The sequence below is a fragment of the Eublepharis macularius genome, chromosome 17 (genome assembly GCF_028583425.1).
Source record: "Eublepharis macularius isolate TG4126 chromosome 17, MPM_Emac_v1.0, whole genome shotgun sequence".
Classification (NCBI taxonomy): Eukaryota; Metazoa; Chordata; class Lepidosauria; order Squamata; family Eublepharidae; genus Eublepharis; species Eublepharis macularius.
Window position 1 is genome coordinate 617,604 of NC_072806.1, and position 27,613 is coordinate 645,216.

Below are 27,613 nucleotides of genomic sequence, written 5' to 3' on the forward strand. Positions count from 1 at the left end.
GCTTGACCTTGAGCAGTCCATGAATCACACAGCCTGTTTTCCTGTCTGCAGAGTTAGAGGACTGTTAGGAGAAAGTGGGGGGAATTAGGAGTAGCCTTGAGGAACCTATGTCTGCTTGATGCTTGTCTGTAACTGCCAGTCTTAGCAAGAATGCCGTAAGTGTATGATACTGGCATCTTATCAATAAAGAACTTTTACTCCTGAAGTGAAGTCTCTTTGAGGGTTTAAGAGGTTTTATGTGCTGTTCCACCACTCCAGGGGCCTGTGGATAAGCCTTGGGATAGAGAACCTCTCGTACAGGTTCTGGCAGTATAGATGGAACACTCTGACGAACCAGTTCTGCAGGGGACGAAGCCTCAGCCTGGCAAATGGAACTCTCAGGGTCAGAGTGGCTATAAAACCAAACAGTCTTTGAATTTGTTTTGCACTTTGGTGCCTGTATGAAAGGGCCTTGTTCAGAGTGAGGAGAAATTTCCCTATCCTTTCCAGGGTAGGGAAGGCAGGGGCTAGAGAGGAGTCGAAGACTGCCCCCACAAGTATCACCTTTTCCTAGGGAACCAGGGATGACTTCTCTACACTGACCCTCAGGCCCTGCTAAGGGTGGACAGTAAGGACCAGAGACGTGTCCTGGGACAGAGATTCTCTGGAGTGGCCACCAAAAGCTTATGGTCAAGATAAAGAAAAAATGGTACACCCTCTCTCCCTGACGTGGCTTACTACTACTGCCACGACCTTCATTAAAAATACAAGGAGCAGAGGAGAGGCCGAAAGGAAGAACCCTGTACTGGTAGTTCTTGGAGCCACACTGAAAGCGAAGGAACTGTCCATAGTGAACATTTATTGGAATATGAAAATGTGTATCTTTTAAATCAACAGTAATGAACCAAACCTGAATTTTTAACAGGGGTAAAACATCTTTTAACGAAACATTCGAAACTTTTTGAAAACTGTAAACTTGTTTAGGGAATGGAGATCTGAAATGGGGAGAAGCCTCCGGACTTTTCACTGACAATAAAGTATCGGGAAAACATCATGTCTGTACAAACAGAAGGAACTGGTTATATGGCCTATTTCTGCAGCAATGACTACATTTCCTCTAAGAGTAAGGCAGAAGGAGGTGGAGGGTTGGACAAGGGGGAATGTTGGGCGAATTTGTCGTGAACTCTAGGCAATAGCCTAGAGTCCCAATAGCAATAGCCTAGAGTCCCAAGCCTGTAGGAGAAGGCTCCAGAAGGCATGGCATCAAAAACCTTATTGGATCCAGTCTGATCCCCTGGGGAACAGGAACTGTCTTTCGATTTGGTTTGGAAATATCTCCTCCAAGGTTGAACACAGGCAGAGGAAGGCCTGTTGAGAGCCTCTGGGAAATGTGTACATCTGCTGGCGATGGCACTGATTGTATTTACTATTGCCGGGAAATCTTTGCCTAAAAGGATTTGGGCAGAGAGGTGTGATACTGAACAACCTTGCTGTTACCTTATCATCCTTGATCTTTTTGAATGCCTCCTCCGTGGTGGACAAAAATAGGTCTGTACCTTCAAAGTTAAGGTCTACCCTCATCCTATAGTGAGGGGTTAGCGATGTGGTTCTGAGCCACACATGCCTGTATGTTACAACTGCAGAGGCCGTAGCTCCCAAAGAGCGAGCAATCTCCTATGTCTGGCAGTATTAATTTGTTGTTGGGGGAGCCTTAAAGCTTCTCCTTGCAAAATTTTAGCAAGCCTTTGCTTCTCATCCAGGATTAGACTGAAGTACGGGCCTATCTTTTTACAAACAAGAAGCTTGCAGGTAGCAGGCCATACTGGCCTCATAATTAGCGATTCCAAAGGTGAAGGCCTGTAGAACCATAAACCCTTCTGCCCAGGATATCCAATTCCCTGCCCCCTCTTTATCGACTGGAGCCGAACAGCCTATGCTTTTTTGGGAGGCCCTTGCCTTGGAGAATCTTGGTGACAGCAGAACTGACAGGAGGGTGAGTAAACAGGAAACCTGATCCTTCCTGTTTGGTTTTATACATATTGTTTAGCTTTTTGACGTTGCTGGGGTAGAGACCAGTCTGGCACCACACCTGTCTGGTCATGCCAAGCACACCTTGCATTATCGGAAATGCCACCAGTCCGGACACTTTTGAATGCAGGACTTTGAAGGGCAGATCCGAAGGGGTCAGAGCAAAGCAGGTCATCTCAACGTCCAGAAATCTCGCCATCTGGACTAACTGCTTGGTGTACAAACAGAGATCCTCACAGAATACTGATGGAGGTGGTTCTGATGCAAACTCTGATCTTACATAGAAGTCATCATTGGACTGAGTGGCATGATTCAATGTTGGTTCCGGAACAGTGTTGTCTTCTAGAACCGTGGCTGGAACCAATGAAGGTTTAGTTTTGCCTCTTGGTTCTGAGCGAATCAAAACATAAGGGTTCTCATCACGGAAGAAGTAATGAGGGGATGGGTACATGCCCTGTGAAGCTTCAGACCCATATGCATAGCTATGGTACAGGGAGCCATATGAAGAATAATGGAACTGATGGCGTCTATGGTGAGGAGCCGTCCCAAGCAACTGTCATTCTCAGATGGAACCGAGGAAGCCTTCGGTCTTTCTCCCAGCTATACTGGTGACAGCAGCCATGGAGAAATGGCTGTAGATGGTTTTATGATTTGAAGAATCTCACACTCTGAGAGGGACGGAACCGAAGCGGAATGCCTTCTGGGGGTTGGAGATGAAGTTCTCAGAATCCTGGGCAGACTTGATACAACCAAAGCATTTGGAGCTAAAAAAGAGGATTTCCCCCCCTCTTTTGAGACACAGAAGTCAATGTTGTACCAGCATGCTTTGACTTGAGCTTAGCCTTTTCTGTAGGCCACTCTGACTGGCACCAAAATGGAACCAACAAAGGTGCAGCTAGAACCAACTGGCCATTCTGGATGCTGTAGCCCATTACCTGTGGCATTGAGATCAGAGTCGGCAGAGCCCTTCAGGGCTGACTCCCAAACAGCTGCTTTAAGTTGCAATGTCCTTCCATGGCACGCTGTGGGTGTAAACTGTTTACAGACCGCACACCACAAGGTCTCATGGCCCTCGCCCAGACAGAGAAAGCATTTGTTATGACCATCCAACTGGGCCACCTTTGTCTCACAACGTGAACTCTTCTTGAACAGGGCCTTCAATGCCATGGAATCGAAGGCCTGAACTTGCATCTGTAGTGGTTGGTACCAAGGACCAGAGAGAAGACACGTCCTACTTCAGCTACAGCAAAAGAAGAACTGAGGAAGGGAGCCACTCGCCCCACCTTTTATAGCTGCGCCTGGGGGGAAAGCACGCAAAAAGGCTAGGTGAGTGTCTTGCACCTCTAGGAGATTTGGAACGTCTGTGGCTGGCCTGCGCATGTGCAGTTTTCATATGGGACAGCACAGAAGATAGAACGATGAACCATGGATGCTGCATGGAGCTTCTTAGAGGAGGGGTGGAAATGTAATAATAGTAACAACATTCAATTTATATACTGCCCTTCAGGACAACTTAATGCCCATTCAGAGCGGTTTACAAAGTATGTCATTATTATCTCCACAACAATAATCACCCTGTGAGGTGGGTGGGGCTGAGAGAGCTCTGAGAGAGCTGTGACTGACCCAAGGTCACCCAGCTGGCTCCAAGTGGAGGAGCGGGGAATCAAACTCGGCTCTCCATGTTGCACCAATATAGATAAAAGCACATGACAATAATCAATACTGAACAATACTAGGCCAAGCTCTTGTATTCTCTAGATGAACATTCAGACTTTGCATGAACCGTCTGTGTGTTTTTTCCTAAGTGTCAGGTAATTCTAACAGGTGTGCTTAAATCTTTTGACAGTTAATTAAAATAGTGGACTCTATCGAGATTAATGTTCCTCTACCAGAGATTCAACCAATGGTGATCTCTCAACTTAACTTTTTCTGACACTTCTCAGAGATTTATAGTTTTGTTTTGCAAGTTTGAGTATAACGTAATTTTTTACTAATTGGAAGGTTATACAATAGAAACTATGAATATTCAATGAAGCATCAGACCAATTATCGTTTGTTTGTGGTATCATGTGAATAGACCTTAAATATTCGCATATGATGATGCATAAAATTGCAAATTCAGATAGAATGTCAGAGCTCTGATGGAAGAAATCTCTTGAGAGAATTTAGGTGAGAACTTATTTTTACCTATGCATTTCATAGAAACTTTGATTATGTTAAACTTGGAATTTATTAAGAAATGTTAGCAAACTTATTTCTTATTGCATTTCTGTGTTCTGTTTTTATAGGATTTATATTAATAACCATTTATATTTTGATTACTTGCTTCATTAAAAAACTAGGGTGTATTTTCAATAAAGTGAAATAAACTCTAGACAGGTGTGTCTGTGTGTTTGATAAAGAGTTGCAAAGCAATATTGAACCCTTATATAAATAAATGTACTGATAAACAGGTGGTTGAAAGAACTTACCTGTTTGACAGGTCTGAGAACTAATTGCTGAAAGCTTTCCAAGAGAAAGATACATCTTTCTTTTGGCTAGTAGAAGCTTAGTTTCAGACACGGGCAAAAGCTCGTTACGTCCAGATTACAGTCCCACGTTCTTAGCCACTACATCACTAATGCACTAGACTGTAACTATGCCTCCCCACAGGCTGGCCACTGCTGAATTTTAAGCAAAGGGCAATCCTTCCAAAGCCTCACTTGCCCTAGCCATGTGTGCCTGAGGGCACAGCCTAAGCAGACTGTCCTCGGGCCACTCCAAGAAAGGGGAGTCAACTGCTGTAATAGGAATATGGATTAGATCATAATATACCCTAGTTGGACACAGGTATTCTAGTGAACTGTATATGAACTTTAACGGAGTTTGTCAACAGGTTGTATAACCCCACAGATGTTCCTTTTATCTCTGACAACCAATTAGAAGTAGGGGACAGTAGTGGACCCGTGATTCTTTAATTGCTAGAATGGACCAATCATGATCTACTCACTTCATCATGTTCTAACAATTTATGCATTTTATCTTGCACCTGTGACACAGTATCACTTTTCACTAGATAGAATGTCACATGATTGAAAATCTAAAGGATCCACTAAATCTAAAATCAATCATATTTTTAATTGTTGTCATATGTGAAAGATTTTAAATGTTTCTATTTATAGCACATGTTAATTATTATAAATGATGTTAACCCAGATAGCAGATTAGGGGTTTGATGAAGGAAATCTCATTAAGATCTAGGTGAGAAAAAATTTATCTGTGTGCCTACTGAAAATTCAAACCATTTCATGGTATATCTTATTTTAAATCTATCTTAGATTTATTTGAGAGCTGTTAGGAGAGTTAATCCTAGTTGTATGTACGTGTCCATTACTTATAAGTTTTATTTTAATAATACTTTAATATGTTGCTTGATTAAAAAATTTAGAGTCTATTTCAATAAAGAATAAACCTTAAACTCCAAAAGAAGTCTCTGTGTGTCTTGATGGGAAGAGTTAAAATGAGAGAACCCATTCAAATTATTTATACCAAGTAACAGGTTCTTCAAAGAGATCTTTGTTTTTTAGTGTCTCATTGACCTTTCACACAGAGAGCTTTTTCATGGGTTCTGGCCCCATCCAGCACCAACTTCTCTCCAGCGTTCTGCACGCGTGGTCAAAATACCCCCATTTAATCTCCAAATGGCTCCCCAGACGTTTCTGTCTTCTGCATGGAGAAAGGCTGCATCTGCTGCAGAACTGATCTTTCCCCAGCTTTTCTGCAGCTTTTCTCCCTGCACACATACCCTGGGTTTTTTCCCTAGCAAAGTCAAACTGCGTTTTTTTGCAGAACGCTCTCTTTGTTGTGAGGTCTGGCTCCCATGCAGAAGAGGCCATTATTTACAGCCTTCGAGCTGTTCAGATATAAATTTCAGAACGTGATGGTTTGGAAGCTTTAATGAGGTGCAGATAGAATAATTTAAGCAAACTGACTTCTGGCCACTCCCAAGAATGGGAAGTTAGCTGCCCTCCCTCCAGCAGGAAGCCACAGTGCAGCCTCTGGCATCTCTGGTCGACCCTGTCCCTAGGGAGGACCTAAGCAGGTGGCCCAATTTCTCAGGATACGAGCATTCTTCTGAAGTCGGCATCCGCACAATGTCCAAAGGATACTCATGTGGTGGCCCTGTGGCCCACGTATCCAGCTAGAGAGGCATTCCTCCACCTGCCTGCACTGATGATCCCATGGGAAGGCAAAAATAACATTGTAACATCTGATGTCTATGTTGTCCTTCAGGACAACTTAACACCCACTCAGAGCGGTTTACAAAGTGTGTCATTATTATCCTCTCAATAATCACCCTGTGAGGTGGGTGGGGCTGAGAGAGCTCTGAGAAAGCTGTGACTGACCCAAGGTCACCCAGCCAGCTTCAAGCAGAGGAGTGGGGGATCAAACCCTGCTCTCCAGATTAGAGTCCCGCTGCTCTTAACCACGACACCAAACTGGCTCTGGCAGGTGCTGTTAAGCTGCCTCAGGTCGATCTTGATAAAGCAGCCCTCAAAGATGGATGAAGGGAGCTAAAAGGGACGCAGCAACCTCACCCCTCCCCACCCTGTGCCATTAGGACAAGGTGAGTGTCTCACCCCAATTTTTGCCACTTGGGCTTCCTAGGATGCCCAAGGCCTGAGGCACAGTGCTGTGAAGACCTATTCTTGACTCCTGTGAAACAGGGAATATAAAGAGGGGAAGGGCCGCTGAGAAAGACCCCCATTTCTGAAACTCGGCATGCTAATGCAAGCATTTAGCCTGGAGACCAATCTTAAATGAAAGGGTGGCCGTCCAGTTCAGAATCACTGCACGGGAGGGCAATTCCTTGAAGCAGCTGTTATGTCATATACCAAAGAACTGAGGGCACCGGCCTGCCCTATACCAACCCTCTGCAAAATACCGACCTACCACCACCACAGCATACCTGGCTGCAGGCCTCTTCGGGAATATCAGCTTACAAGCAGTGGCCACGTGCCAACAAATATTCTGATGGGAACTGCCTGCCCTGCCACTGAGATGGCACCCCCCTCCCCTCCCAGCACCCGAAATTCAGCACGGAATAGTCCACCTGTCACCTTTCTGCCCGTGCACATACATCCAACCTCACCAGCTTTCCAATTCTTTTCACAATCTGACCAAAGACCTAGATATGCAGCTGCCACTGCACCTCTGCCAGCCCGCTAACACACTGCACTCCCTTACCACACACACTGCTCTCAGGAGCTTCACTGATATTCTACCCAGATCGGTCCAGGGGTGGCTTCCTCATGCAGAAGTGTGTGTGTGTGTGTACGCGCGCACACACACACCAATTCACTGACATGGTGCTAATCTAAATGAGAACGTGCACCACACCAGACTGTGCTTAGCAAGGCCCGGAGGGTAAACCGCAGAGCCCTGCGTTCTCATCTGCTGATGCTCAAGTGTGCATCTTGCAGCACGGGCAGACTCCTTGTTCTGTGCTCCCCTCATGGTAGACACAAGAACAAATACCCATCACAACAAGGAACACAGGCCACTGAGGCTGGATTTTAACTCTCAGCCACCCAATTTGGACAATCCCATCAGGCTTCCAGCCACAGCCTTCCTCCCTCTGCCTTACTTTATGCTGCCCATTCCCAAGGCGTGAAGACGGATCTTCCTTGGCTTCTTCAGTCAGAGAAGAAGCGGCCATTTCCGTCTTGTTCAAAGCAGACCTCCAGCAATGGGCAGGGTGGACTTTGCCCACCTCCTTTAAGCCCAAATCCGGCCACAAGTACTTGGTTTAAAAATACTTGCTTATGGTTCTGGTCCAATCTTCTGGGGAAGCAGAAGATTGCGCCATCCTCTATATGACAGCCCCTCAAGTACTTGAAGATGGTTATCATATCACCTCTCAGTCACCTCCTCTCCAGGCTAAATATATTATTGTCACACATAAAAGATCTTAGAGATATCTTTATGGATAGTACATATCAAGCAGTATAAAAATGTCATTTTGATAAAGGAAATCTCATGAAGAACATTTAGGTGAGAAAACAGAGTTGCGCTTACCGTAACTACTGTTCATTGACGTCTTCTGTGCAGACACACATGGGACTGCGCCTGCGCAGGCCTGCCGACCGGATTTTTCTTTTCTAGCAAACGTCCACTAGGGGGCGCACGTCCGACCCAATGCGCATGCGCGGCCGTTTCCCGCCCGAGCGACATTGGGCGACGTCGCCCCCTTTCCCCTCAGTTTCTCCTTTGCCGCCAAATGCCTTCACATTATCTGGAAGAACACAGCGGGGTAGGAGGGAGGGTTGTGTGTCTGCACAGAAGACGTCAATGAACAGTAGTTACGGTAAGCGCAACTCTGTTTTCACTGTCCGTCTTCTGTGCAGCCCCACATGGGAGACTCACAAGCCACTTACCCAGAAGGCGGGCATGTGTTCTCACTGAAAAAGAGACTGAAGCACTGCTTGAACAACAGCAGCCTCTTTCCTTTCCCACACATCTAGTGCGTAATGATTAGCGAACGTGTCCGAAGACGACCACGTTGCAGCCCTGCAGATGTCATGCAAGGGCACGCCCCTAAGGAAGGCCGCAGAGGCAGCTTGCGCTCTGGTGGAATGAGCTTTTACTTCCAAAGGGCAAGGTAACTTAGCATGCGAGTAGCAGGCTCTAACCGTTTGAGTGACCCAACGGGAAATTGACTGGGCTGTAGCAGCCTTTCCCTTCCTGGGCCCATAATAGCACACAAACAGTTGTTTGGCACTCCTAAACTGTGATGTACGTTGGAGGTAAAATAAAATAGCCCTTCTCACATCCAAGGAATGTAAAGCCCTTTCAGAGTTATCAGAAGGGTCAGGAAAAAAGATAGGTAGGACAATGTCCTGTGAGGTGTGAAATTGAGTGGACACTTTGGGTCTAAAACGAAGGTCAGGTCTCAGCACCACCTTATTTTGATGGACCTTCAAAAAGGGAGCATCCCACCTCAGGGCAGCAAGCTCGCTAACTCTGCGAGCAGATGTAATGGCAACCAGGAAGGCCACTTTACAGGATAACCATTTTAAATCACAGGTAGCCAGTGGTTCGAAGGGTGATTTCATAAGTCCCGTCAGCACTACCTGCAGTGACCATTGGGGAACAATTTCCTTGACTTGTGGAAACATATTATACAACCCCTTCAAAAAAGACTTCGACAAACTGTGGGAGAACACCGTCTTCCCATCTATTTTAGGGTGGAAGGCTGAAATGGCAGCCAAATAAACTTTAATAGAGGAATTAGAGAGTCCCCCATCCTTTAGGGACAGGAGGAACTCAAAAATAAAAGACAACTGGCAATCCCAAACATTAACTGCGGTGTCAGCAGCCCAGGCCTCAAAACGCTTCCATTTAGCTGCGTATGACCTGCGAGTGGTGTCCCTACGGGCATTCAGCAAAATTTCAGCTACCCTGTCAGACATCCCCTCCGTGCCCGAATGTGCCAAGCAGTAAGGTTGAGTTTGGGTAGATCGTGATACCAAACCCCTTTGTCGGACAGAAGGTCCGGGTTCAGTGCGAACCGATAATATGACCCCTGCGAAAGCTGCATGACATGTTGGAACCATGCTTGTCTGGGCCAGAAGGGGGCCACCAGAATTAAGTGCGGCCCATCCCTCTGGATTTTGCTGACGACCCGAGACAGCAGTGGGAACGGAGGGAAGGCATAAAACAGGTGCCCTGTCCAGCGTATCTGGAACGCGTCCCCCAGGGAGCGGTGACCTAGCCCTCCCCTGGAGCAGAATTGCGGGGCCTTTTTGTTGGCCTCCGTCGCAAAAAGGTCTACGTCTGGGAACCCCCAGTCCGAAAAGATGGAGCTCAGGTAATTGTCTGCTACGGTCCATTCGTAGCTGTCGAATCGCATCCGACTCAGTTTGTCTGCGATGACATTGGTGGTGCCGGGAATATGGACCGCCTGAAGGAACACGCCTCTGTCCACGGCCCAGTTCCAGATCCGAACGGCCTCGTCGCAGAGGGCCTTGGATGTAGTGCCCCCTTGCTTGTTCAGGTAGAACATCGTGGTGCAATTGTCTGTGAGCACCTGAACCGCTTTCTGCTGCAGCGTGTCTGCGAATGCGATAAGGGCATAACGGACCGCTCTCAATTCTAGCAGGTTAATATGATCTCTCCTTTCCTGCTCCGACCAAATCCCATGTGCCCTCAGGGCACCACACTGGGCTCCCCATCCTACTGTGGAGGCATCAGTCGAGATTGTGATCTCGGTCTGGATGGACCCAAACGCAACACCCCCAAGGAGGTTAGTCTCATCAAGCCACCATCGTAAGGCCCGGATAATCCCTCTGGGGATGGAATATCGTTTACTCTGGGACTCGTGTTCAAAATCATGAACCGACAGGAACCACAGCTGGAGAGGTCGCATGTGCAACCGGGCCATAGGGGTGACAGCTGTAGAGGAGGCCATGAGGCCCAGGAGCCTCTGGATCGCAGTCACGGATTGGAACCTGCACTTAGAAAAAAGGTTCACCATCCTGCTAATCTTTAAAGCACGCTCTCTGGGCAGAAAACCTCTGTTCACGCCACCGTCCAGTTCCATACCGATAAACAGTATCCGTCTGGACGGGGTAAGGTTAGACTTTTGTAAGTTAACCAAAAGTCCTAATCTGGAGCAGGTGAGCATAACCGTATGGATCTGGGCCAGGAGTGCATTAGCAGAGGGTGCTGCTAGGAGCCAATCGTCAAGGTAGGGATAGATGGTACAACCCCGTTCCCTCAAATAAGCCACTACCACAGCCATACACTTAGAAAAAACTCGTGGGGCTGTTGAGAGACCAAAGGGAAGCACTTGGTAATGGTAGGCCTTATTGTTACAAAGAAACCTAAGGTACTTCCAACGATCAGGATGGATGGCAATATGAAAGTATGCATCCTTGAGGTCCAGGACAGCGAACCACATGCCCTCGGGCATTAACTGGAGGACTGTGTTCAGGGTAAGCATTCTGAACCGCTTGAGGAGAACGAATTTATTCAGTTCCCGAAGGTCTAAAACGGGTCTCACTCCTCCATCCTTTTTGTCCACCAGGAACATCCTGGAGTAAAAATCTAAGAGGGGGTCCTGAGGGAGCACCTCCCGCACAGCCCCCTTCTCTAGTAGTGCCACAACCTCAGCCTGTAAGTTATCAGAAGAGGATTGCACTGAGAGGTCAGGAAGAGACAACACTGGGTAAACATCAAACTGAATTTTATAGCCAACTTTAACGATATTAAGAACCCAACTATCAGATGTAATTTCTGCCCATGCAGAGGCAAACTGAACCAATCTGTTTCCAAACACAACAGACTGTTCGAATTCTAGTCAGAACTGCTTTGGCTGAGTTGCTGACTCTTTGGCATCGTGGGCTTGTTGACCGCGACGAGGGCGGTAGCTAGGCCTCCGGCGCTGAAAGGAACTTGCAGGCTGCTGGAATTGCCTGTAGGACCCATAACGGGGATACGGCTGGTATCGCTGTTGCCGACCACGATAGCCCTGTGAAGGGCGATACTGGAACCGATTTTCGGTAGATGGTCTGGCAGGGAGGATGCCGTAGGAACAGGCTGTCAGCCGATCTTTGCGTTTTTGGGAGAGGTAGTCATCCGTCTTGGATGAGAACAGGGATGGACCCTCAAAGGGCAGATTCTCCACCTTATTCCGCGTCTCGATGGGTAGAGCAGTCGTGCGGAGCCACGAATGCCTGCGGAGGACGATGGAAGAGGCCAATGTTCTGGCAGAGGTGTCAACGGTGTCACGGCCAGCATTTATCTGTTGACGAGAAAGGCGCAAGGCTTCATCAAGAACCACCTTTGCCAACACCCTCTGGTCTGCAGGGAGCTTTTCCATAAAGGCCGACATGCGGTTCCAAAGGAAAATTTGATATGCTCCCATGATGGCTGAATAGTTGGAGATCTTCAGCGTCAAGGCAGCAGAGGAGTACAATTTCTTGCCCAATGAATCGAGCTTCCTGCTTTCCTTGTCAATGGGCACCACATAAGACCCCTGGCGTTGACGGGTCTGCATTTCCTCCGTAATGAGGGAAGAAGGAGGTGGGTGTGCAAAGAGGTATGCACAACCGTCATCCCGTGTCTTGTACAGGGCCTCCAGTTTGCGGGATGTTGGATACACAGAGGCCGGCTTCTCGCAGATGTCGTGAACGATCTCCACCAGGCCCTCGGTGAATGGGAAAGCAATAGTTGGAGGATTCCCGGACTGGACATATTGTAAAATCTTGTCCTTTGGCTTAGGATCCACAGCAGATATCTCGATGTCGAGAGAACGGGCCATTCTGACCATCTGCTCAGAATAGAGCCTGTAGTCCTCCGAGGGTGACACACGACCAGTCCCAATGATGATGTCATCTGGCGACAGGTCAGATGGTGGGCTGGGACTCGGTCCCTGAGAAGGTTCCACACGGTGATAAGGCGAGACATGCCTGGGGGAATCATAGTGGGAGAACTCACTGCGAGCGTCACCCCAATACTCCCTGCCAAACGAAGGAGAACTGGCATACAGGGAGCCCTCTCTATCATAGCCACTCCGAGGAAGGCAATAAGGCCGGTCCTCCCTTCCCATATAGTCATCGGCATGCCACGTCTCGGCAGCCCTAGGTGGAGCGTCGGGCAGACCACCATCGTCATCAGTGGAGTGGTGCAGCGGAGAGGACAGGTGCGGTGACGGGGTCGAGGGCTTCTCCCAGAGGACCTCATCCGTCTGGACCGACGTCGACTGTTGGTGTTTAGATTTCTTTTTCGACTTCTTTTCGCCCTTGGAGGCTGAAGTCGGATCGGAGCTTCGGTTCCGGTCAACCGGGGTTGGTGACTTGGGTAACGGATCCGAAGCCTTCGGTTCCGATCGAGAGCTCGTCCTCGAACCAAGACCAGCGCGAGCCGATTCAGTGGGCTTCGGAGTCGACGCCATCGGAGTCGGAGTCGGATCCGACGGTTTGGGAACCGACCCAGCCGGGATGTTCGGATCCGATGAAGTCCTCGGCACCTTCGGAGCCGATGTGGCGGTCGGTTCCGACCTCGACGGGGACCTGGAACGGTGCCGCTTCCGAGTCGGATCCGACTGCGGAGTGGAGCGCTTGCGACCCGACGCGGAACTCGCAGCCTCCTTCGGATCCGGGGTCGGGTGTTGGGCTTGGCGGCGATCCGGCGAGCGGGAACGCGAAGTGGAAGCGGCCCTTCGGACAGATTCCGTCTCAGGGGGGGTGTCCACCGTCCCACCAGCCGGTGGAGGTCCCCCCGGGGTACCCGGAGCCCCCGACGCCCGCATCGCCCTTCTCCACAACAGGGCGTTCAGCCTATTCGCCCTCTCAGCCCTCGCCTTCGGGGTGAACCGCTGGCAGTGCTCACATTTACCGACGATGTGCCCTTCTCCCAGGCACTCGAGGCACACGGAGTGACCGTCCGTCCTCGTCATCTTCGTGGCACAGGTGGAACAACGCTTAAAAAGCGACTTCTCAGACATCTTCACTAGAAAAAGTTTCCTCAGAAAAAAGTTTCCTCAGAAAAGCGGACAGCTAGGTCTTTACCGGTCGGCGGCAAAGAAGAAACTGAGGGGAAAGGGGGCGACGTCGCCCAATGTCGCTCGGGCGGGAAACGGCCGCGCATGCGCATTGGGTCGGACGTGCGCCCCCTAGTGGACGTTTGCTAGAAAAGAAAAATCCGGTCGGCAGGCCTGCGCAGGCGCAGTCCCATGTGGGGCTGCACAGAAGACGGACAGTGAACTATTTGTGTCTGTGTGTGTCTCCTGAGAATCCAATACATTTCATAGTAGACTTGAGAATGATCTGATTTTAAAATTATTCTTAACTTTAATTGAGAGAAGTTAAGAGATTAACTTTTTATTGCACGCATATGTTCATCAATTCTCGGTTTAATAAATCATTATATTTAAAAGAATGATATGCAGCCTTCGAGTTCTATATACCGTAATATTTTAGAACAGTAAAGCTAAAGAACTCTATTTATTGTCATGACAATACTTTAATAAACTGAACTCTTCGGTACATAGCGTTTCACTTATAAAAACTTTAATGTTGTATATAATATCTGAATGTTAGCCTCACACTACGATTGTAACTTTTCTTCATGTACCAAGTTGTTGTATACACCAAGTTGTTATATGTTATAAAATGTTGTTTTGTTTTGTTAAATAAAATAAATAAATAAACAAATCATTATATTTTAGTATCTTGCTTATTTAAAAAAAACAGAGTTTGTTTTAATAAAGATTAAACTCTAAAAGGAAGACTCTCTGTGCCTTGGTGAAAAGGGTTAAAAGGAACTCGCACAAAAAATAAACGGTGCTAAGGGGCAGCTTCTCTTAACAGAGAGAATTCTGCTTTTAGGTCTCACCTGAAGCTTCTGAGGCGACCAGAATCTGAGGTAAATCTCAGGGACTGGGCGGCGCATGTGGGAAGGAAGAGAGAGAGTCCTTCACCCAAGTGAGTCAAAGGCCACAGAAGGCCTGAAGGGTTACGATCAGAGCCCCAGACTGAATCTGGAAATCAACTGGGCAGCCCAGTGAGATGTATTCTCACCAGCTAGCCCCAGACAACCATCAGGCCGAGGAACTCGGAACTAAATTCAGTTTAAGGGTTTAAGAAAGGGAAGCAGGCTAATGGGTGGGAAAGGCTTGGGGATGACCTCACCTGTCTCTCCCCCCCAGGCATGCAGGTTCAAGGAAACTCACGAAGGCCTGCCTGTCCAGCTCGTAAGGCAACAGGGAAACGGGCTCCCAGTCGTCGTTCTGAGATGCTAGAAGGCTCTGCGTGTGGTGCTGGTCAGGGCAGAGGGCTCTAAAAGGCAGGGACCCAGCAAAGAAACCCCTTCCATTCCCATGGGGCCAACACTATCATATGTGCAAGGTAAGGGCAAGCTTAGGCACACTGCCCCAGAATGTGGCCACAGCCTCCGCCCATAATCTGCTCTAGAGACAGAATTGGCAGTGAATACTCTTAACGTCGCAGGAGATACTTCCAAGGGCCACTGCAGTGCTGTCTTGGTTGCCACACCACATACATCATCCCCTTTGACAGGGATCATAGCTGCCACATTGCTACTGGGACATCAGCCTGTGCGACTCTCCCCCACTCCAGTATCTGTGCTGGCTGGCTCTCATTCACTGCCCTGCCCCTAGTCAGGCTGCTTACTCAGCCACGCATGCACACACCCTTCTCCTGTGACAGCACAAATGATACAGCTGCCTTTGTGGACAGTCTGCCTTCCTCCCTTCCAGAGGGTGCAATGGAGGGCTGGGGGCGGGGCTCTGGTTACAAACTGCCTTACAGGGGTGGAAGCGAGAAGAGCTGGGGGCTTCTCATCTCCTGGGAGCCTGAGCAAGCTCCAAATTAAATGCTTCTCTTGAGGAGCCAGTAGAGGAGTCCCCTTCAGCAGGTGGCAAACTAGCTGGCGAGAGGCTTTCTGCAGCCTGGTGCAACATACCAAGCACAGAGTTTTTTAGCATGTGGCCCTGTCCCCCCCTGCCCCGCGGGGAGAGCGAGATCCACTGCCCTGAATGCTTGGAACTGACCGTTCCTTGAGATGCAAGATAGGATAGGAACACGGAGAGAGAAAGAAAAACTAAAGCGAACTGAGACAGCCAGAGACAGGAAGAGAGCCGTTAGCTGCCTGCTCCCTCCAAGACCGAACGGGTGAACTCACACTGAGCCACATGCACCCACCCAGGTGTCAGGAATTTGCCTTATAGCTTTCTGCTGGAGAAGACAGGCAAGCAGACAGAAGAATCCTTGTTCAGTGGGTTCCTAAAATAATAAATTTAATTTGTATTGAGACCACCTGCTGAGCTGGAACATTTAAACAGAAACCGAACCCTCTAACTTCCCACCAGAGAGGAAGTCGTCGGAACTGCTCCTGTCTGTCTCTGGGGAACGTTATTCCTCCTCTGCAAGTGAACCACTCCGCAGCCTTCCCTCTCTCACAGGAAGCTGCCTCATACTGTTACTCATTGCCTGCATGCAGTATGGCAAACGACCACAGACTATGGCACATGAGCAGGAGTGAGTGCGCAAGAGCACTGGGCGCTCCCCCAGAAGAGCAGCCAGCCTTCCTGGAGACTGGGCTATCACCTGCTTCCAGTCAATGGCTCAAGCACATGAGCCACACTGAGCCCAGGCAGCCTCTGACACCGTCATGACAGGAAACTGCTCTGGGAGTGTCACTGTTGGAGCCTTTCGCTTTGAGCAGAAGGATGGTGGAAGGGGCAAATCACACATTAATCTGCACCTGGGAGCCAGAGACACCTGTGCTTCCCGTACTGACTTGTGCAACTACGCCTCGAACAACCAAGAAAATCCGCCTCTGGTCTGCGCCCAACTTTAGCTCTGGGACCAGGACACTGGAGCGGCTTTTCACTGGGTTTTTACCCCACCCAAGATCATAAGTAAGTTTCAAAGCCAGTTCTAAAATCCAGCCTCGCAAAGCAAACCATCAACGCTCTCAACTCATCCCCATTCCCAACAGAAGGGGCAGCTCCCAGTCCTTCTGCCATACTCTCTTCCGTGTCTGGCCTCCTCGAGAGAGAGGGGCTGGTGTCCTCGTCCCCCACAATCCCAGCACCTGCCACCGCTGCTCTCCACCTACCGGCTTCTTGTAAAACCCCCAGAAGAAGCAGCCCACACATCACAGCGGTGGCCGGCATGCCCGACTGCCTCAAACAACACCCTGATGCCACGGGACTGCAGGGGAGGGGGCAGGCGAGCACGAGGGCTCTTTATTCACTCCGGTGACTTTAGATGTGGATGAATACCATCTCCCCACCCCCACCCCCCACCCCCCACCCCCACCCCCAGCATAGTTTAATCTCAACTACTACGGGAGAGGAGCTGCACTAAGAACCGTCCATGAACCACATTTACACTGCCTCTGGCATGTTCTGAGCCGGGGTAAGGGGCAAATCCATTCTACACAAGCGTTTGACCAAATGTGAAGGGCAGATGCACGGAGAACTCGAGAACAGCCAGTGCATTTCTTAGCCCCTCTTACAGGTCAACCCTACACACACAAACGAATGGAAGATGTGCAGAGTCCGCTCGAGAGATAACTAGTCAGATTTTCCTTTCTTGCTTCAATTCAGTATTGTTCTGTTCCATGTATCCCTTTAACAGAGCCCTACATTTAGAAATCAGCCTCATACAGGAGAGACAGCAGTCCCTGGAGCTCAGGGTGGGCAAGAAGGCTGCAAGCAAAGCTTGAAGATCCAGGTGGTTTTCCCAGACGCTGCACCAACTGAGATGCCTTCTCTGAGGCGAAGGGCCCAGCTCCCAACACTAGCAAGCTCAGCGTCCAGGGCAGTGTCAGCTACACGGCAGTCAAAGGGGTTGTTAATAAATGCAACGGAATTAAGAGAGGTGAAAAGCTGAAGCCTCACGACAGCGGAAGGGTTAGGCACCTTTTTAGTGCATGTCACTAGCACAGACAGCATGAAGCGAAACAGCGTTCCCAGGTATTAGTTGAGGGCTAGACAACCTCCCGCTCCCCCCCAAACAACCAACAGCTGGTGGGGAGTGGGGAGTGGAGGGAGGAGGAGGGTACCGTACCTGGTGATGGGCAGGTCGAGGCCCCGCTGCAAACTGAGGAGAAGCGGGAGAAACAAAACACAAAAGGAAAGGCACAGAGAGTCAGAAACACCACAACAAAAGGCAAAAATGTCACACTGTATGCAAAATAAACCCACAAGGAGAAAACAAAGCTACACATTTAAAGCTTGGCTGCAGGACAGCGACAGACAGATACTGAGATCCCACAGGTTAACAATGAACTGCTCAAAGGAGGAGGGGGGGGGAGGACAGCTTCCCAAATGGTTAGCTATCTGAAAGGCATCCGGGCACTAGCCTATGCAGGCACTTAGTGGGAGGGGGCATGTGCGCAACGGAATGAAACTTGAAGCTCCTCCTCCCTGCTGGGCTAATTTGGACTGGCACTTTGGGGCACATCTGCCCGCCTCCCTCATCCCAGCACAGTCATCTCTTGCAAGGCAAACCACAGCTGCTTGGGGGCACTGCTATGTTGCCAAGGGCTCTTCCCACTCTTCCTGGGACGTATTGAGAGCAGCTGAAGGGGCAGGCAGGCTGGGGTCTCTGTGCCAGACCACTTTCTTCTCTATCCTTACCCCACTACACAGGAAAAGAGAGCCACCACACAGCCACTAGACATTTCTGGGGCCTTTACTGAAAGCCTGATACAAACAAAAATGCAACACAGAACCAAAAAATAAGGGTACAGAAAACAAAGAAGCCTCAGCAGTCTTCCAATCTCTGGCCACCCTCTCCTGGAGGCACTTGCTCTAGCCCCACAGGAACAAAAAGAGACTTGGGTGCTCTTGTTGAGTTGTCATTCTCCTCCGCCACCAAAAGGCCCTTTTCATCCAAATCAAGTGTCCAGAAAGAGACAGGGCAGACAGCCGTTCTCATGAGCAGAGATCTCTACAGAACAGCAGTCCCAAATCCACACACCAAGAGCTCTTGCTCTTTTTACCGCCAAAGCATGAAACTCTTCCCTTCAGCCTACGATTCCTACTTCAAGATTTGGAAGAGTTTCCCAAACAGTGAAGCACAGCTGAACAAAGTGTTTCTGATCCACTGTCCCAACTGCTGTTCTACTGGTCCTTCTAGTGCCATGGAATGTACAGGCGAAGCAAACTCTGAACACTAACTCTAAAAGTTTCTCCTGCCTCTGAGTAAAAGGCATAAATATCTGACCTGAGAAGGACAGAGCCTATACAGAGGGTTCAAGTCTCAAAGCTTATACACCAAGCGACACAAAAAGTCCCATTAGAAGACCAGACAAGAACTGCATCAAGGGAGAGTCTCTCTCCACCCAATTACAAAAGCACCTGCCTCATGTCCAACAACTCACGACGTTCCCATCTTAATCCACTTAAGGAAAAAACACACGTCTAAATAGTAACTATGTTATGTTAGTGAACAATACTTCCTGTATTTTAACCACTGGCTATTTATTGCCTGCCTGATTCCCACTAACAGCATTTCTTTCTCTAGTGAGAACTGTAAGCAACAGAACAAACTGTAGTCCTGGCTTGCTCCAGTTAAAGCCAGGGGTTCCCCCCCCCCCCCCCGCCGCCCCTTTTAGATGCAAAGAGTTCAAGGAACAGAGCCTGGGGCCCCAATTCCACCACCGCCCTGCCCAGCCCCTGGTCCTGCTCCCAAGCATTCTTACACATGGCTTGCACAGGCTGGAGCACACGCACACTTGCTGAGAGGATTTCAAATAGTTGCTGGCTCTTCGTTTCCCCGAATCAGCAGTTCAGCTGCCCTGGCTAGACTGCTTTAGAACTGGGAACCAGGATTCAGAGAGGGGGCAAGCTGGCTGGGCAAAGGGACCAATGGGCAACATGTGTGGCATTAGCCCTGCAGCAAAAACAAAATGCCTGGGAGCAGCGTGGAAGGTCGCACAACTGCCAGCGGCCCCTGAATGCAGAAACCGAAGGGGTAAAGGCCTGCAGTCCCTGGGGAAAGGCACAGGTCCGGGTCCTCACTGCAAGTCCCAGGCCCGAGGGCTGCCTCCCTCACCGTCCCTCCACCAAGACTCCCTACAGCACCACCAAGAGAAGGGAAACACCAAACCACATCAACCCAAACCCAGAACAAAACTCAAACGCAGTTCTTGTAGGCCATCCACATTTTGTTTTAGACTTGGGCCGGGGGGGGGGGGGGGTGTTATGCGAGCAATTTTTAATCATGTGGTGGCCATGTCATAGAACACAATGATGGGAGAGATTGCGCGCAGGAGGGCACCTGAAAAAGGTTTGTTCATGACCGCAGAAAAAGGACTGACATCTCCTCCAGTAACTGGACACATCCCGGCAATTTTGACACAGTGCACAGTTCATTCCCAATTAAACATGAACCCCAAATCTGGGCTGGGAAACATCCCAGGCGCCTGCCTGTGCCAATCGCCTACAGCCTTTACCGTGTTTTGGCAGGCCTGCCTCTGTCCTGAGGGGCTGGAGGGAGATCACTCAGTGCAGCCACTCTGACCTGTGCTGGCTTCCGGGCAGAAAGCAGAGCAGAGCACTTTTCTGCACATCAGTCAACAGTGTGGTAGGAACTGAAAACCAAAAAGGCAACGGAACTGAAAGAGTGCCGTGGGCACAACTGCCTGCCTGCTAGGAGGAGTACAGTTTGTTACATTGCTTACAATGCAGGTATTTCATTCAGCCTCTTCCTGCCAAGGACCGGGAAACCAGACTCTGTTCCAAAACCTTCCTCGGCTTCCTTCCAGGGGTCTGTGCAACGTATTGGAGCTGCTCTGCTGGGCTGTCAAGAAAACTGGTTTAGAGACGCAGCTGGAGCCAGACACTCCACTTGCTCTCTCAGGCTCACTCGTGCTTTCCAATCAGCAGCACAGACCTGTGGCAGCGGCGATGGCGGCGGCAGCAGCAGCAGGGGCTTCTTCAGCCACTCATCATCAGCTGGTCACTACCAACGCATGGCCTACCAAAGGGCTTGGACGAGGAGGGGATGGGCTGGAAGACCTTTCCAGCTCAAACTCAGAGAGGGGCACAGAAGCAGCGTGCAGAAACCAAGTCCCCCGCCCAACACATACAAAGGAGCAAACTCCTGAAGATCCAGCCACAACCACGGAGGAGGAACGAAAGAGATGTGCAGGTGTCATCAGAACGAACGTGCTCCTCAGAACCAGACTGACTCGCTCAACCTTATCTTGCAAGATGGCAAGGGCCAACAGAGGAGAGCAGCCTCGGGCAGGGCAAACTGCTTCTGAGAGCAGGACCCAGGCCAGGCCAGCCTGCAGCAGCAGCAGCAGCGGCATTCGGACCACCAGGCCCGTTGTGCTGGCCCCTCCTGTGCTGGCCCCTTGTGGACTCCACAAGGCTTGACAACGTGCTCGCCACCACAGAGTGTGCCTGCCTCTCACGGGTGGCCAGAACAGATCCTGGGGCTGAGAAGGATGGGCACCGGGAGAACAGCTAGAAAAGGTCTGTGTCCCAACCTTTATCAAATGCTTCTGGAGAGCCTCGGGGATAAGGCAGGGAACCCCAATGGCAGAACCCCCACATATCACTTGGAAGTAAAACAGAGTCCCTCGGCTACTTCTCAAGCAAGCCACGCACAAAGAGTTAAGGAGTTCGATGCCGCCCCTTCACCAGGATGGTCAGCTGAGCAAAGAAGGGCTCCCTTACTTACCGGAGAGCGAGTCTGGGGCTGCGTGCTCATCGCCTGAGGGGTCTGCGGGTAGACCAGGGTGGCTGGTGCTGCATTCTGTCCAGAGGGGTAAGGGGCCTGGCACAGAAAAGAGAAAGACGGTGAGTGGGCAGCAAGCGACAGCAGAGGGCATGGAATTCTGCCTCCTACTAGCCCTTCAGAACCCTCCTCACACCTTGATCGGTGTCGTTTTATTGACCCAAGAACCAATTTCAAATTTGGGCCAGCCAAGCAACTTCAACAGCAGTGGCATGAAATGCATATCCTAAGCATCTCAAAAACATTTATTTGAAACAGTGACACTCCCGTCTTTTAGGCGATGTATGGCACCTGACTTGCAAGCAACAGCAAGGAAAGTGAAAGAAGTAGCAGCAAGTGAGCGACTTCAATCCTTCGGAGGCATTTCCCAGCATCTTAAACCGTTTCATTCAGCGCACAACATTTGCCAGGCAGGGCCAGACTCGAGGGCCGTTTGCTGCTCTGCAAGTCAGACGCCCTGGGCTCAGAGGCCGGCCCAAGGGGAGGGAACAGCTTGCCCAGCCCCAGCCTGCTCTGGAACCCGGACGCAGGATCCTCCAGAGTTCCTCACTGACCGTCTGACCCTTCAGCCAGCTCTTCCCAGCTCTCTGCTGTGCCGAACTCCTCTACCTCAAGGGCGCTAGCTGAGCAAGCCAAGAAGGCAGAGGCAGCTACACCTCACCCCTTCCCCCCCCACCCCCGAAGCACTAATATGCAGCCCCATCTATGCAGAAAAACAGGAGAGCTTACAGTTTTCTGCCGCACTGGAGGCCACGGCATGGGCACCTTTCAGTGCACAGGACAGCTGACAAAACGTGCAGGTTTTAAACACTTTCTTTAAAAATCCAGGATGCATTTTTTAAAAATTAAAACAATCCTATTGGTCTCCATTGCTAAATGCTTTCTTCTCTTTGTGCCAGTCACAGCAAACAGCCCATTCCCCAGGCCCTTGGATACCCTGGGGACCAATCCATCCTTGCAAAGGCAGCAGGGCTGATGAACAGAAAGCAAGCTCCTTGGAAGCCTCCCGCAATCACTGAGGGCTAAGGGAGTCCCTGGCTTCTCTTCCAACGCCACCGATCACCCCACAGCATCACAAAGCTCTGCAAAGGAGACTGTTTACACACTCAATAGAAAAGTCATCAAGCTACATATGCGCCTGTGTGACCTTATTCCTCAGACACAAAGGCAAAGAGGAGAGCTGAAGCGGCAAAGAGGTCCTAGCAGCCACTTGCCGATTGCTAGTGCATGCCAAGCCTCATCCCTGAGTGGGAAGGGGTCAAATGGCAGCCAGATTTTAACAGACTTCTTCTGCACAGCCAGGACTCTCTCCCAGTACCAGGACCCCCACCACAGACACCCTCCTGAAGCTAACACCGAATTTTGTCCCTTCCTCCAGAATTCACACTCCAATGTGCCAATGCCCACTTCTATCCAAGGATCCCTGCAGTCGCCAAAGGGGACTGAGGCCCTCCAGAAATCTGTCCAACCCCTTCTGAAAGCCCTCCATGTCGACAGCCACCTTTCCTTTCCATCTGTACGGAGGGGAAAGCGGTCTCCATGCTAACAGAGCCGATGCTGGGCACTGAGAGGGAGGCTGTGAAGCAACGGGCTGATGGAGTAACCATCCCTGCTGGCTGCTCATGGTGCAGGGAAGGCGGAAACAGGCACCTCAACACCCACCTTTCTCTACAACAGCCCCCACATGGCTCTGCAGCAGCAGGTGGGCACTGCCGAGGATCTTCCCAATTAGACAGGAGCTCCTCAGAGGCCCACCTGGAAGGGCCACAGAGCCTAAGTCCCCACAGTACCAAGGCCCCCTCCTCAGGCCTGCCCACCCCATCAGGCAGAAAGAAAAACAACTCAGCCTGCCATGACGCTTGCTATGCCCATGCTCTCCGGCACACGACAGTGCCCTACACACAAGGCCTTGTGCAAAACGGGCCCCAGGCAGGCAGCTGCGATGACTCAAGAAGCTGCCACCTCCGCCTTCAGCTCCCAGAGGTGACCTTGGGCACAATTTTAGAGGCCCGTTTCACCCCAACTGGAGTAGACCAGGACATGCCGCTGGATGAGGAAAAAAGAGCCATGAGGCATATGCAGGAACAACACTGGGCAACAAGAGTACTTTGTTGCTACTCTCGTCGTGTTACTCGAGCGTGCTTTGCTGGCATGGTGATGTCACTTCCAGGAAGTGACATCATCATGCATGGTGGGGAGCGTGCACATACTTCGCAGTGGGCTGATCTGGGTCCCAAACAGGCCCGATTCGGCCGGTTTGGAGCCAAAGTGGCCCACTGTGAAGCGCAGGAACGCTCTTGGGGCGGTGCAATGATGACAGTGACATCATCACCCTAGCCCTGGGAGCATGTCCAAGAGGTCCATTCCCCACCTTTCCCTCCTGCCGTGCAGATTCCTGCCGTGCAGATAAGGGGGGGGAGGGGAGAGTGGGGGACACCCCCACCCCCACCCGGGGAACAGGACCCCTAAACTGAGACCCTTCCACCTGGATGCCCAGTGCGCCATGCATTCAAGGTGAAGGTGCAAGGAAGTAAGCCAAGCTGCCAGGAAGCCACCTCTGCTCCAGCCCTCCCCCAGCCCTCCCTGCTCCACCAAGAGCGGCAACCAGGAAAGAATTATTTTTAGCTCTGTTTCCAAACTCACTGGCATCCAAGGAGGCCTGCTGCGCAACACAATCTCTCCTCCCCCAGCCAGGGCTGGGAAGCAACAGGCAAAGGGCAGGCTCTACCAGGTCACACACAGGGTCTGAAAATGCTGAGTCACACACAGCTCTTTCCCCTACTGCTGTGAACAGCACAGTGGCAATTTCAGGCACAGCTCTGTTAATTCTCCAGGAAATACTTTGCTGTTGGGGGTGCCACTACACCAGCACAACCCAAAGCTTTTCTATACTTCCCATAAGCACCCTGCAACCTCTAGGATGGTTCATGCTTGGGGGGGAGGGGGGGTTATACATTCCTCCTGCAACTGACCAGCAAATGAGAACATATTCCCCAAAGGTCTCAGCCTTGGTCACATGTACACGCAGGACACCCTAAACTTGGGGCAGACAAGTCCAAGTCAGGGTTCTTCTCAAGAGAGCAGAGAAAACAACTGCTCCATTCCTGTTCAGGTGAGTTTAATCCAACTTACAACTGCGTGTAAGAGAGCTGGGGATATTTCTCCCTTGCCTTAGGAAGTCTGCCACTGCCGAGAATGGTGCTATAACAGCACCCCTTTCTCTCATCAGGCCTTGGTCTTGCTTGGAGAAGCTGCTGCCCAACCACTCACTGAAAGAGCCCCCTTCCTGCACAAGGGCTTCTGTGATCTTCACGCTCTGCTGCCTGTGCGAAATTCTGCCACGCCCAACAGACCACAAGGGTTACGTAAAAACCCTGGGCAGCTCTAAAAAGACAACCTTTGATCCTCAAAGCAGAGTTCAACCTAGCTCCAAAGGGTTAAGTTTTAAGGTGTTCAGCATACAGAACTTTGTGAAAGGGGGAAAGCACCCCATCTCCAAATGTGAAAGTTATGCCTTCTAAAGGAAGTGCCTAGAGAGCCAGTTTGGTGGTGTGGTTAAGAGTGCGGGACTCTAATCTGGAGAGCTGGGTTTGATTCCCCACTGCTCCACCTGAAGCCAGCTGGGTGACCTTGGGCTAGTCACAGCTCTCTGGAGCTCTCTCAGCCCCACCCACCTCTCAGGGTGTTTTGTTGTGGGGATAATAACAACATACTCTGTAAACCGCTCCGAGTGGGCATTAAGTTGTCCTGAAGGGCGATATATAAACCAAACATTATTATTATAGAGGAGGGGGAAGAGGGAGCGACCTCAGGGCTGCAAACTGGGACCTGATCCCAGAACCTCCTGCAGATCAGCACAGGATGAGACGCCAATACCCTTATCCCTACCAAAGCGGTCCCGCTGCCCAGAACGTTTGTTGTGCTGCCTCTGTCCCATAGGGCCGGCCTCCTCTGGAGCAGGCTGGAGACACAGTTGCACTGTGCTTGAGAGCCATGCCAGATTTAAGAGGACAGCTTTCTCCTGCCCCTTCGAAGCAAATGATGGTGTGCCCTGAGGTCAAAGGCAGGCCAGTCAGCAGGAGTCTTCAAAGCCTACATTCAAGCCCATGTCTTGCAAGTGTTTTAAAAAAAAGCAAGCGTACAACATCACTCAACATTTACGCAGGAGACATGGAGCTTTACAGATAGAGGAGGGACTGCGCCAGAAGGCCAGGCAGCTCACACTTCACAGTCAGCGTGGTGTGGGGGTTGAAGTGCCAATCTAGGATCAGGGAGGCCCAGGTCTGAACCACCCCCTTTGGCACAGACATTTCCTGGCCAGACACACACTCTCTGTCTAACCTATCGCACAGGGTTGTTTTGAGGATAAGATGGAGTAGAAAATGATGAAATCCACACTGAGTCCCAATTGGGGAGGAAAGCAGGGCACAAATGAAATGAATAAACAAAACCCTTCTCTGTAAAAGCGAAAACAATTAACTCAAAACTCTCAGCTGGGCAACTCTACCAAGTCCCAGTTGCTACTGTGACCAGTTGAACACCCCAAACAGAAGGGGCTTCATTTTCACCAGGAATCATGACTACGTTGGCAGCTCTGCTTGGATGACTATCTCAGCTCTACGGATGGGAAGGGGACTCTCCTCGAGGAAAAGGCTCAGGAAAGGCAGGCTAAACGATTCAACCTGGAAGTCACCATTCAGAGATTATGTCTATCCTGAAGCTCTGGGTCCAGAAAGGTGACTATTGGCCAATGGAATATTCCAACAGAAAGCACAATTTTAGTTACATTCTCAGGAGGTCAAGAACACCCCTCCTCCTCCTCCTCCTCCCAAACTGGTAAATGGGGTTCTTCTGAAGACCAGCTCTGAAGAGGCCATTTGAGGGCCCCTCTATACTCCGGCTCACTCAACGAGTCCATGCCACAGTGGAAAACTTGCTCCAATGCCATCTGACCCCCCGTGTTCTGTAACCAATTCTCCCTTAGACCTCAGTCTGCTCTGCAAGCTTCTTTGCTGATCCTCCCTCCTCTGCATGACACATGCGTGTCCCTCTCTTTCAGCCTCTCCATGGGTACCTCCTTCTGTTTCCTCACCCACAGGCCTCTCAGGACCCCCCCCCACACACACACACACAACTCTCTACCCCACAGCCCCTCAGAGCCCTCTTCAGTTTCGCCACCTCATGCCTCTCCTCTTTGAAACTCAATCTCCTCTCTGGCTCTCTTCATCTCAAACTCCCACTCCTCTCTCTCTCTCCCCACCCCTACGGGCTGGCCATGAAGTGCGCCTGCAAAAGGCCGGAAAACACAAAACCCAGCCTGGCGCTGATGCCGCTTGCTGCTTTTGAATTCAGAAACAGAGGGGGCAGGGGCAGCATTCTCTGGCTGTCCTCAAACACTGGGCGGTGGGAATAAGCAACTAAGCGTTTCATTCAAAGCTTACTCTTAAGGAAAACATTCCAACCTGGGCCACAGGGAGCTGCCACCCAGGATCAGGATAGGTTCCCGGCGCATCCGGGGACTCAATCCTTGGTCACATACCAACTAGCGCTGCCAAATGAGATCAGTGTGGGAAGTTTCACTTCCTTACCTTCAAGTGCAAAAATCCCGTTACGTTGGGGGGGGGGGATGCGGGGATGAGATTCCTACAGTTCAGAGAGGGGAACGCAGGCAGGCCTTGAAGCCATGGAGCAAGCCTTCCCTCCAACAGCAACCATTTGGCAGACCAGACCCAAAGACACACCTTCGATTCCAGGCTGAGCAACAACCACGAAGTGGACTTCCCAGAAGACGAAGCAAGACACCTCCCATTCAAAATTCCCACCAGAACGCCAAGTGCTCATCTGGTCTTTGTTCATCATAGGCTTTCAACATATTTTCAAGCTCTACATATACAAGCAACTGTGCACTGAGTCTTCTGAAGCAGGCAGGGGGTGGGAGCTACCCTCCAAGTCATAATCCCACCCTATACATGATCGCCACCCTTCAGAAAACAGAGCCAGGGCTTTCCAGCAGGGCATCACTTAACCTTTTTCCTCTTGTGACTCACCATCCCACATCCCAGAATCCTTTGCACCAGTTCCCTTGGATCTTCAAAAAGACTGCTGGCTCTTGGGTGGGGTGGAAAGCTTCTGTCCCTCCTCCCTCCTGGCTGCTGGAGCGAGAGTGAAAGAGAGCGACAGAGTAAGAGAGAAAGAAAGAGCGACAGAGAGGGAGAGGGGAACAGGAAGGTGGGGGCAGGTGCTGGCAAGTGCCCAGGTCAAAACCGCACTCTCCAGGCTAACGGGAGGGAGGGGGGGGGGCACGGCATTCCCTTTGGCCCTCTAAACGCTGCAAGTTCCTC

General features: G+C 50.5%; 1 protein-coding gene across 5 annotated transcripts in view; it reads right to left on the bottom strand.

Moving 5' to 3' along the window:
• The window catches only part of EIF4G3 (eukaryotic translation initiation factor 4 gamma 3), a 71,901-nt gene that overhangs the window by 41,910 nt on the left and 2,378 nt on the right, over nucleotides 1-27,613 (bottom strand). For 3 of the 5 annotated variants that reach the window (XM_055001710.1, XM_055001714.1, XM_055001709.1), the window contains exons 2-4: nucleotides 27,320-27,424; nucleotides 21,216-21,311; nucleotides 17,589-17,621 (exon numbers count right to left, since the gene is read on the bottom strand). In XM_055001710.1, the coding sequence (XP_054857685.1) occupies nucleotides 17,589-17,621; nucleotides 21,216-21,311; nucleotides 27,320-27,424 (234 nt within the window). The remainder of the gene's footprint in view (nucleotides 1-17,588; nucleotides 17,622-21,215; nucleotides 21,312-27,319; nucleotides 27,425-27,613) is intronic. The other 2 variants (XM_055001712.1, XM_055001711.1) reach the window with 2 other exon arrangements.